Consider the following 12,273-nt stretch of genomic DNA (forward strand, 5'->3'; position numbering starts at 1 on the left):
CCTCTCCCTGCCTCTCTCTCTAAAAATCAATAAAAACATATTTTAAAAAAAGAAGTGTCATGGTCATAGGAAATTAAGGACAAAGGAGCTATAATACATTAGAGGAGACTAAAGAAACATTAGCTTAAATGCAATATGGTGTCATGGATTAGATCCTGAAATAGGAAAAAGGACATTAGTGTAGAATTAGTGAAATTAGAATACAGTTTAGGGAGACTGAGTGAGGAATAGAAACATCAATGGTGAAAGACAATCACTGATTGGCTGCTCCTGAACACTCCCTACTGGGGATCAAGCCCAAAACCTGGGCATGCTCCCTGACCCAGAATCAAATCATGACCTCCTGGTTCATGGTTTGAGGCACAACCATTGAGCCATGTCGGCCAGGCAATGCTGAAGATCCTTGATCAGATTTATATGTTATGGTTTTATGTGATTAACTAAATCTCTATAATTTCCTTAGTGAATGGTGGATGCAGACAAAATATTAATTTGTGGCAGTTACACATTCATTATCTAGCTTTCCCGAGAAATGTAAACTTCAGTTCAGAATTTTTTAAATTGAATATGACATTTCCTTTTTAAACTTTTTGCTGTTGAAATGACATATTGCAATATAAAAATACGTTCCCAAACAACAAAATAGGTGTATATCATATATGACCATCTACTGCATGGCAAAACCAGAGAAACCAGAATATTTTCTACCCTTAACTTTGCCAATGAGAGAACCACCTTCCTATTTTCAGCATGTTCCACACTCTAATTAGTAATGCCTCACAATTTTCATAGATCGCATCACCTAGTGGGGCTCTGTGCAACTTGGTGGTCAGGACACAGTTATACCTAAGAGTGAGTAGAGGAAGCAGCTCCAAAATCTTTTCCTACAACCAATGAAAAACAGAGGGTTACATGTGCCTAGATGCTTCTATTCAAATGTGCTTTATCATGGCGCACCTTACTTACTGTCCTTGAAAAGAAGGTGTTCATTACATTGCATGTGAAAAGGTGCCAGGGCTGCCCAGCAGCCCCTGGATAACGGATGAACAGATTACTCAGACACAGTTTCACTGTGCAAGAGAGGGCTAAGGGGCCCCCGGTTCTAGTGGCCTGGGCATCCTCTATTCCTGCCTGTTAGGCCTTTATTGGAATTTTTATCTTTAGATATAATCAGTAGGGTGAGTAATCTTGGGAGGACACAAGTGCTTACATTGTCCTCTAGGCAAAGGCATCCAGGGATTAAGCATAAGAATTCCAGTAAACACTCGGGGGTCTGCACATGCACAGACTTGTTTGGAAAGGTCAAGGAAAAATTAGGGGCGCCGCCTTCAACACTCCCCTAAGTCTCCCCTAAGTCGGAATTCCCATAAACAGGGCAGACGGCCTTCTACACACCTCCCTTTTCTCGGAATATCCTCCTCACAGCTTTCCAACCAAGTTTCATGTGCTCCCCAACAAAAAGGGTCAGTGCCGAAGACAGGGTACCTCTGGTTGCTTTTCAGCTTCACCATTGCTAAAGGAAACTTCCCACTGTATGCGCACCTTACCCATCAGCAGCAAAAACAGTGTCGGTAGCTAGAAATACACACTGCAAGTCTACAGAACCCATCTCAGCTTATTTCAATGTAACTCCTGATAACACAAAAAAGATGAAGATACCTTCTGAACCCGGCCGTGACTGCCCCGGGCAGGCTGGGACATGTGACTATCCTCACACAGGCAACTCCAGTGCCAGTGGGCAACAAAATCATGTCAGCAGTCCTGCCACAAGTTGAGGGGTTTGGCTTGAGGCAGGGGGAGGAAGATCCACGGCCTTCTGAAGAACGGTAGCAAAAGCTTTGAGACAGGCAACTGGCTTCCAGAGATGGCTCTACTGGCTCTGACACTTGGGGAACTTAATTCTCTAGGCGTCGGTTTGTTCATTGGTAAAATAGTGACTGTAGTACTGATGTGGCAGATAAGCACTTACTGATCGACACGGTATACAAGTAATATCACACTCCTCTAATCCCCAAAATTGAACTGAATCTGCTCCAAGCCTCCTTCCACAAGACTGACAAGGGATTTTATCTGAGCATTACTGGAACTCCCTCCATCTTCCAGGATTAGGTAATTGATGGATTATTACACAATCCATGACACGTGAGAGGGACCTTCCAATTCTGGTTCAGACTTCAATTTAGAGCACATGTTGATGCTTCTTGTCCATGTCCTTACATAAATTGAAAAAGACACATCTGGCCCTGGCTGGGTAGGTAAATTGGTTAGAGCGTCCACCTGATAAGCCCAAGTTGTGGGTTCGATTCCTGTCAGTTCACGTATAAGAATCAACTAACGAATGCATAAACAAGTAGAAAAACAAATCCATCTCTCTCTCTCTCTCTCTCTCTCTCTCTCTCTCTCTCTCTCTTTTTCATCAATCAATTAAAAAAAAGACACATCTATTACTTTTGTGCGAGGGAAGAGAGGGAATAATTGGCTATAGAGAATTGGAAGCTTAAGTGGAAGAACTGGCCATGCCTAGGATCAGGGACAATTCATCTGTGTCCACCCCAGGGATGTGTCTGAGCATCTCAGTGTGACTACCCTCCTGTAAAGTCCTTTGCCTTACATTTTCTGTTTTCCTCTTACAATTTTTTCCATGATTTTTATGTTGTTCATCTGAATCATCTCCTTTCGATTATCCTCTTATTTTAAACTAATTATATTGAGTATATTTTTTCATTTCTTGTATTTTTAATAAAATTTTATATCCCCATTATTAATTTTAAAAGACTATTTTGTCATTGCATATCTTTCCCTAAATACAACAACACTGTATTTTACTTTTTTTTCTTGAGGGTTACTGGCCTCCCACAATGGGGGGAAAAAAGGTTCTGCACTTAGTGGATAGGATACATTTTACACCATCCGAAACCAGGTTATGCCATATGTAGGAAACCGAAAGAATAATCAAAGCAGCGTTGACAAGCCAACAAGCTCTGACCTTCTTTAATATGAAGATAAAACTCGTTTGACACGAATATATTATCTGTATGCAAAGTGGGGTTGCCAGGGTTCTTGAAAACAGTTTATTCTATGAATGTCCTAAGCAAACTCGTTTTGTTCTGGGCAGTGCCAGCGTAAACTTTCGCCTCGCCTGTGCCTGCTTTTGCACGAGCCTCTGAATTAATCAGGTTCAGACTAACTTCCAGACAGACACCCGGCCTGGGTCCGGCTGTCATCGGACTCAGTTCCGCCTCATGACTGAGTCCCGAGTGAGCAGGGGAGACCCGCTCGCTCAGACGCTGCATTGTTTTCGAATGTCACGCATGTGAATGAATGGCACTCGGGTCTCAGTGACACCCCAGGAGATTCCCAGGTTGGGGACCACCGTTTCTGCTGTGAGGCTCCACCTATGAGGCGCCTGGCTGGGGCCCAGCTCCCCCGGCTCCGTCCCTGCTCCCGCCCCGCCAACGGCCAGAGCATGTCCTTTCCGCCCGCCAGGAGGCTGCACAGTAAGGGCCCCAGACACCGGGCCTGATCCCCGAAACTCGAGAATGTTACCTTGTGGAGAGGGAGGGTCTCCGCAGGTGTGACGAAGGATGGGGATGCGAGGAGGTCCGTTCAGGTGGTCTCGCCCCAAACAGCTTGGCCGCAGGGCGACTCGGCCGTAAGGCAATTTGGCCGTAAAAGAAACAGGAATGAAGAAACGGGTGCATTCACAGGAGCATGATGATGAAACAGGGAGAAAAAAACACCACCTGGTCATGGAATTAAAAGTACTTTATTGTGGAAAATGAAAATATAGCATCTTTGAAGACCTTTGCTCATAGTGTCACACTTCTTTTTCTTTTTGCTTTGTTGATTTGTCTCCTCGTTCGGCACTGCACTTGTTTTTTCCTTTTCACTTGATTACTTGGATTTCTTCCTGCATCAAGAGAGTTTCCTACAAACAATGGATAATTCATGCTCTTGAAAACTGTGTGAATGAGCAGCCGCCTCTTTTGCGGCAGGGAGGACTGTGCTCACCAAGGATTTGCAAACATGGATTTTTGACCATTTTCTAGAATAGCATGCAATCTGGCTAAGACTTACCTCCTATGAGAATGGGAGCACGGCGAGAACTTTCTCAACGGAAAAATTAAACCACCCTGACAACCAGCTCAAATACATCATCTGTTGCCTCTGTCCATAGAGATAGGAAGCCAAACTGTCGGCCAGTTATTTTATCTTTTAGAGAGAAATTGCCTCCGGCCAACAGTTGTGCTGTGAAAATGTTTGCAGCAAATGCTGGCAGGAAAGATATTTGCAACCACAGTCCTGGCCTCAGGGAGATTAGCCTAGTGGGCCTTAAAAGGTCATCACCAGTGTCCTTCCAGGAGAAGTGGGGGATTACTTACAGAGAGTAAGACCCCACTACCCCCATGTGGACCAACACTATGGCCTTCTAACCATGAGGCATCTAAGCCTCACAGTCACTCTATCACTGTTCCCAAGCACAATTTTCTTTTCATGACTCTGTTTAAGAAGCAAGGTACAAGGCAAACCCATACACTTTACTCAGCCTGCCTTTCAAAGTCTTGTGATATCAGAGCCCTTATTTATACCCTTATTTTCTTTTACCTTTCAATTTGAGTCCTCTTATTTTGAAAATTTTTTTACTCTTTACCCTCGCAGTCTACTTTCATGCTATTATTTACAATGATCCCCACATGTAGAAAGGCCATTTTCTTCCTTTATACCAAGGGTGGGGAACCTTTTCTCTGCCAAGGGCTATTTGGATATTTATAATATCATTTGTGGGCCATAAAAAATTATCCACTTAAAAATCAGCCTGCTATATTTGGTCTAACATTTCATTACTTCACCCCTAATGCCTTGGCAGGGCCAGATCAAATGAGTTCTTGGGCCTTTATATGGCCTGCAGGCCGGAAGTTCCCCACTGCTGCTTACCTCCAAGGGTCTATCTAGTTCTGATCTGAATGTCATGATTTCAATCTCCGCTATTTTCTTCTGTGAATGGCTAGTAGAACTGGTTTTTAACTATATAAACAATATTTGCAATATTCTTTTGGATTTAGTTCACATATATTTCAAGGTTCCCAAAAGGACAGGTAGCTTTCCTTACTATTGTACCCACCTTTCTAGACCCTACCCTGCCCATATAGTCTCCCCCAACTCTTTCATTCCATATTGATTTCCTTTTTTCTTATCTCTCCACTCTACTGAGTCTCACTCATCCTTCATATATTGTCCTTAGTGTTTCCTAACACATTGTGTCATACATTGGAACCATCTGGACAGATTTGAAAAGGTATTGATTCCCAGAACCCACAAACAGGAATTGTCTTTAATTTACCTGGAGTGAGGCCCAGTGAACCAAAATTACATATATGTTGGCATTTAGAAAATTTTGCCTAAGTGATTGTAACAAGGAAATGGTGTTGAGAAGCACTAATAGCACTAATCTGAGCCAGATTATAAGTTCCTTTAGGGAAGCAATCGTGTAGTATGCCTTTTTTTTCCTTCATTCCCCAAATAGTGGGTAAAATCCTAGGTGATCAATAAAGAAATGTTGCTTGGATGATTTTCTTTCTTTTTTCTTTTTAAAGAAGAAGAGATTGGGAAAGGGTGACAGGATTAAGCAAAAACAAACAAACATAAAAAACTCATAGACTTGGATAACAGCATGGTGATTACCAGTGGGGAAGGGGAGGAGTAGGGAAAGGTAGAAGAGGGTATAGGGGAGATAAAGGTGATGGAAGGAGCCTTGACTTGGGGTGGTGAACACACAATATATAGATGATGTATTATAGAAGTGTGCACCTGAAATCTGCATAATTTATTACAATGTCACCCAATAAAACAACAAAAAGGAAGAGACTGGAGAATAAAGTCCCGTGAAGAATACCCAGGCTTGCCAGTTCCCACCTGAGAACTGAGCAGATCTTTATGAACATCCTTGTAGGTCCCCGAGCACCTGATACTTTGAGAGATTCTTGCAAGACTCTTTTAAGCATCTAAATTCTGTTCACCTCACTAATTTGTCACCTGAAATGAAAAAATATTAGTTAAGGTCAAAATTTTATATTCAACTAGACATCTGGTGCACAAATTTTTGCACAGGTGGGGTCTGGCCAACCAGGGGGAGGGGCTGCAGGTGGTTGGCAGGCCAGCCCTGCCCCCTGGTGAAACTCCCAAACCCCTGGTGGAACTCCCGGTTGAGGGAACAATTTGCATATTGGCTTTTTATTATATAGGAAGATAGTTATTCTCAACAAGCAACTGAAAAATGGCCTTGACAACACAGTATTTTTTATGTTTTGTGCCAGTGTTTATATGTTATGAGGCTGGCACCTTAGGTTTGTTATGTTACCACATCTGATATGGACAATTAATGGTGCATCATCATCTCTCTGCAAAGTGCTTCTCAGGGACCGGAGAAGCAATTGCCTTTCCAGATCAGGATGTTTCTAAAATCACTGTGGACTGCAGTCTGCCTTTGACTGGCAATGGGTGTCATCTAGCCTATGGAATCATATCTCAACCCCTCTGGGGAGCCCACTAGGTCCTCCATAACCTACACTGCTCTCCAGTCCCCCTCAACATGCAAACCCTTTGAATGTACAAATGAGATGTGTGAAATCTAGTCTTTTACAAATTGCAAGCATGAAATGTGTGCACCTTTACTCCTCAGAGCCACTTTACCACACCATTTCACTGCTCCTCCAAATGCAAACTTCTTTTTCCGGTAAACTCCATCTAAAAGTTGGGCACATTTGATCAACCTTTGTGCCAGTTCTTGTGCAGAGGCTTAGTAAGTCTTTTAGACACTCATGAAATTGTTCTTCTCTGCTACAGTGGTGGAGGGGGTAGGGGACAGAAAGATAGTGCTTACTATATATATAGTTATAATGAAAAACTTTTCTGGAGTCTCCAGTTCATTTTAATATAATAAGTTATATTAATTAGGTACATAGAAAGGACAATCTATTGCTTTACTGGTTTGACACCATGTTATTACAGCTATTAATGTTGTTGGGAACCTATTCTTGTCATATTTGGGGTTGCTCTTGTATCTTAAAGAAAAAAAAAAGTATGCCAAACTTCTCCAACAATCTGGAATTTTATTCCATCCATATACATGCATAGTAACAACATTTGTTGAGAAATTATTTCTATCAGAAGTAGAACATTATCTTTGTGATCACCAGGTGCAGTATTGCTACTATTATATTTAAATAGATCTTATATATGAATTAAATTCATACTTGCAGCATTGAGTTCAGGGTTTCGATTTAGACTGTGCCTTTCAAAAGATAAAACTGATTAATACTACTTCATTTACTTACAATACTGCTTCCAGTAATTTTGTTCATTCTTTACAAAGTATTGCATGTAACAGCAAAGGTTTAAAAATTGAGACAGAGCTGCATCAGCGAAAGAAAATACAAGTACTATACAAGAAAAAAATTGCCATCTTCATTTAACATACATGGTTAAGATTAAGAAAATGGACAGAAACATACGGCTACATACAAATGCAAAGCCTAGTGACTAAGAGACTGTATCTGCTAAAATATAAAGTGCAAACGGAGCCTGATTATCCAAGAATTGAAATCTTAAGGCGAACTTATAGCATGTGTACTTAGAACATCTTTGCAAGTTATATTTTAGCATATACGTTTATCTGCAACAGCATATAAGAAGAACTCAAGGTACACAAGTGCTTTTGAAGCTATTTCTAAAATGCTTTTCTGTATTGTTTGTGACTATTTTCTTTAAAAGCTACTATACAGTGCAAACCATATGTGCTACACAATAACTATACAATAACATTACAAATGACTTTAATATAAAGTTTTTTAAATAAAAATAACATAACCACAGCTATGAATACTGCTGGCAAAATAAATTAATTCTTTTTGAAAATGGCACCAATAATACACGTTACTAATGGACTGTAATGAAATTACACCTTAAGTCTTCAATTCGGCCATCATGACTTCTCTCCTGATTTGCCCAGATGTAATTCACAACAGCTTTTGTTTCTGTTGTTACCTTTCTGGACTGGGAAGCACAACGTATTCAACACTGTACCAAAGGTGACTGATGTCTCTTAGTTAGCTCATTATTTCATTTGACGTGTTCCGCTGCATGTGATGAACAATAAAACTTCTTGTGAGTTATAAAGTTCGAGAGGTTGTTGAACTGGATGTCACACAGCCGGCAATATTTCCCACTGGTCGGAGCCTGGGTGGAGCCATTCACACCTTTCGCTATACTAGACAACTGTTCCTCCGCGGAGGGCATGCCTGGTGAGACGTTCTCATTCGTGGCTAATGGGTTCTCCGAGATCCAAGAGGGAGACTTGTGGCCATCTTCATGCTGAGGGTTCTGGGAAATGTTCTCTTGCTGTGGGTTGGCGGCAGGTCTCTCATCTTGCTTCAGTCCACCGTTGACTATTACCATGCCTCTGTTTTTGGGCAACAAAGGCAGGGAATCCTTCTTGGGCACAGCACACCCATTCGAGGAAGCCTGGCCTTTGGGAGATTCATTTTCTGCGTTTGTGCCTTGCTCGATGTCAGCGTTATGGATGACGAGAGAACCAGAAATATAATCGCTCGGCTTTATCCCATAATACGGGGAAAGCTGGTCGGCTCCCTTTGCCTTCTTGATTGCTCCCGGGTAAAGGCATTGCGGCAGAAACAAATGTTTGCTTTCTTCCTTTGTAGCAATGAGCTGCGCGGCCTCGCTGAAGACCTTCAGGCCTTGCAGGGTGGCCAAGTGGGATGAGAATAAGTTCCCGTTGGGGCAAGGCTGCTTCAGGTTCCCATTCTTCTCACATTTGATGGTGCTCCTTTCATAGCTGACGTCGGGGCTGCTGCGTTCGCTCTCTGGATTCGGAAACACTTTGCTGTCGAGCGGACCCAGGTCATTCCGCTGATGGGCAGTGACCGGGCAGGAATTCTGCTTGTGGGCCAGGTAGTTCTCGACCTTATTGAAACTGATCTTGCACACGGTGCACTCGTGGTAGTCCAGCAGCCTCTTGGGCGACGTGGTCGCCCGCTCGGCCTGGGATAAGCACTTTTTGCTGAGATCGATGGGCACGTCCATCTCGAGGCAGGAAACACTGGCGTGGGCAGCGTCGCATTTGGAAACCGGGACGCATTTGTTGATGGTGAGAGACGTTTCCAAGTGCTTGGAGACAATTCCTGGGAAGATATCACATCTTGGGTGGTAGCACTCTCCGAGCCCTTCGGCGGGTTCTTGAGCGGAGGTGCAAGGACTGCTGAGGTTGGCCACGTCCAGAAAGCGCTGCTGGACCAGGGGCGGCCTCTGTTCCTGCTCCGGGAGGCACATCTCATACATCTTCCTCCGCTTGCGCGTGCGCATGGTTCTCTGCATGGCAGGCACTTTGTTGGAAGCAGATCGCTTGAGCGGCGGGTCGTGGCGGGTGGCACAGTAGTACTGTTTGTGGACCATGTACGTCTCGTGCCGGCTGAAGGTGATGTTGCAAGCTTCACAGGTGGTCTTGTTTGGGTCACTTTCCCCGTCCACTAAGGGGCCGCTGGGGTTTTTTGCATCAACGGGTTTCCCATTCATTTTATCGTCATTGCTGCTGGAGGTGGAGAGCTTCTTAGCTTGAGCAGAAAAGTCCTTGTCGTGGCTCTTCCCGTTGGGCCCAATTAAATCTAAAACGGTGGAAGAGTTGATGCAGGATGTTTGCAGAAGCGGGTTCTCAGGGTCGGCCGCATGAGCGGCCGGGTTGAGGAGGTTGATGGAGGTCTGGCCGGTGTTGGGACTCACGGCCTCGGGCATCTTTTCTGCGACGCCGGGGAACTCCGGGGACTTGGCCATCTGCTGCCATCGGCTGCTGCAGTAATGTTTTTTGTGCACTAGATAATTATCCAAATTGTTGAAAGTTATGTTACACTCAAAACAAGTCGCCCCCTTGGGCATCAAGGGGCTGTAGATGACGGGTGGGTAGCTGCTGCTCCCGTGCCTCAGTCGCCGGTGTACCAGCTCAGACATCTTGGCTAAGATCTCTGAAGCCTGAGGGACCATCGTGATATCTTGGGGAAAAGCAAACTGAGAGAGAAAAGGACCCACAGGGAAAGAAGGCCCGATATTCGGCTGCACTGGAGATGAGGCAAGTCTTGGACTAGAGGGCTCAGACTTTATTTTCGTGTAAGAAAAGCTTTGTTTGTTTGCCGTGGGCTGTAGCTCCGGTCTCTGGTTCGTGAGAAAGAGCGGAGTCTTTTTCTCACACTTGTCCAGCTCTGTGTCAGAGCTCGCATCTTTAGTCTGCATGGCCTTTTGGCTCTGGGGGAGTTCGCTTCTGGTCAACAAGTCTGGGGCTGGCTGTAAGCTGTCTTCGGTGCCACTGGGAGAGTGGTCCATGTCACTTTCTCTGGGAAGTTTGCCTCCAGGGACATGGAGCTCCTGGTGCTGCAATAGCTCCCTCTGAGTCTGGAAGCCGAAGTGGCAGTGCGTGCATCGGAAGGCAGCTTGAGTGAGATGGGAGAACAGGTGCTGGTGAAAGTTGATCACAGAATCAGCATTGTAGCTACAGACGGTGCATTTCAGGCTCGCACCAGGGGGGAGGAATTCTTCCATTTTCACTCCTGGAAAGACACACAAAATAGGAATACTGAGAACTTCACGCGCTGGTTTTGTAATGATAGGAACCTTTACAATGACCTAATGCCTTCAATACAACGGGAATGAATTGAAATCTTTCAGAATCTCATGGTGTTGGTGTAAGTAGTTAGCTAGTCATTAATAAAGGAAGGAAGCAAAGGGAACCAGACATTAAGCCTAATAAACCAGGGAGCTGAATCCGATATTAAACCTAATCTACTAGGGAGCTGAATCTGACAGTAAGCCTCATTCACTAGGAAGCTACCGTATTCACAGGCTCCGCAGGGGACTACTGCATCCTCCAAAGACGTGGGCAGGAAGAACTGGTCACCGGTCATTAGCCAGGATTACCGAGGAAGGGATAAGAACAACAGTGGAGCCCGGCCCATGTGGCTAAGTGGTTGAGCATTGACCCATGAACCAGGAGGTCACAGTTTGATTCCTGATTGGGGAACATTCCCAGGTTGCAGGCTCATCCCCGGTAGGGGGCATACAGAAGGCAGCGGATCAATGATTCTCTCTCATCACTGATGTTTCTCTCTCTCTCTCCCTCTCCCTTTCTCTCTCTGGAATCAATAAAAACATACTTAAAAACAAACAAACAAAAAGAACAGCAGGGGAAATTCCTTTGCTAGGCATATGTGCAGTAGAACCCAAGATGGCACAGGGGAGGTAAGTGCATGGGCAGTAGAAACCAGATGAGGCAGCAAAAATTTGGGACATGCACAGTAGGAGCCAAATGGTGACAGAGCCTAGCTGGGAAAAGAATCAGACTGGATAAGGGCACAGAACTCCAGATGGTCCAGGAAAGGGATTGGTTGGGGTGGGAGGGGGCAGCACAAGTCCGGGGAAAACTCAGGAAGTAGACTGGATAGTTTCCAAGCAATCCTGATCCTTCCAAAAATGAAGACTATAAGGAGGATTATCAAGCATCTCGGAGCAGTTGCTGCTAGAACCTGCCAGCCCTCTATATCCCCTAGGGCATATTATTTCCCTCCACCCCATTAAATCTTGCCACTCTGTTTAAACTTCTCCCAAGCATTTGCCCTTTGAAATTTCTTTCTTGTGACACTACAAGAATCCATTTTCACCAGAAACAATCTGTGCTATTAACTTACTTCTTATATATATTTGGCCTTTGTACAGGGGTCCTGGCTCACAGCTCCTAAAATCCTTAAAATTTCCTGTGATAAGATGATAAAGGCATCTTTGTTATGTTAATGAGGTGGCCTTTGGAAAGCCCCTAGGTAACCTAAGGGTTGGAGGCTTGTGTGTGTGTGTGTGGGGGGGGGGGGGGGGGGGGGAGAGGGGAGGCAGGGTAAGGAAATCCAGATTAAAGGATTGAAATTTTCAGTCTTTCCCCATCCCCAACCTCCTGGGAGGGGGTTGAGGGATTAGAGAATAAATTCAACAGCAATGGCCAATGATTTAATGTCTATGTAATAATGAAACCTCCATAAAAAACTAAAAGGATTGGGTTCAAAGAGCTTCAGGGCTGGTGAACATGTAAATTAGGGGAGAATGGCATACTCTGAAGAGGCATGGATGCTCCTCATCCTTTTCCCATACCTTGCCCTATGCATCTCTTCCATCTGTCTGTCCCAGCGTTATTTCCTTTCATAATAAGTTGGTCACCTAGTGAATAAA

General features: G+C 44.3%; 1 protein-coding gene across 3 annotated transcripts in view; it reads right to left on the reverse strand.

Annotated features, from left to right (window-relative positions):
- Positions 1–7,089: 7,089 nt before the first annotated feature.
- Positions 7,090–12,273, reverse strand: part of ZFPM2 (zinc finger protein, FOG family member 2) — a 426,566-nt gene continuing 421,382 nt past the window's right edge. For all 3 annotated transcript variants that reach the window (XM_059671934.1, XM_059671933.1, XM_059671935.1), the window contains one exon: positions 7,090–10,610. In XM_059671934.1, the coding sequence (XP_059527917.1) occupies positions 8,119–10,610 (2,492 nt within the window). In that variant the 3' untranslated portion in view covers positions 7,090–8,118. The remainder of the gene's footprint in view (positions 10,611–12,273) is intronic.

This window comes from Myotis daubentonii, chromosome 17, assembly GCF_963259705.1.
Source record: "Myotis daubentonii chromosome 17, mMyoDau2.1, whole genome shotgun sequence".
NCBI classification, from domain to species: domain Eukaryota; kingdom Metazoa; phylum Chordata; class Mammalia; order Chiroptera; family Vespertilionidae; genus Myotis; species Myotis daubentonii.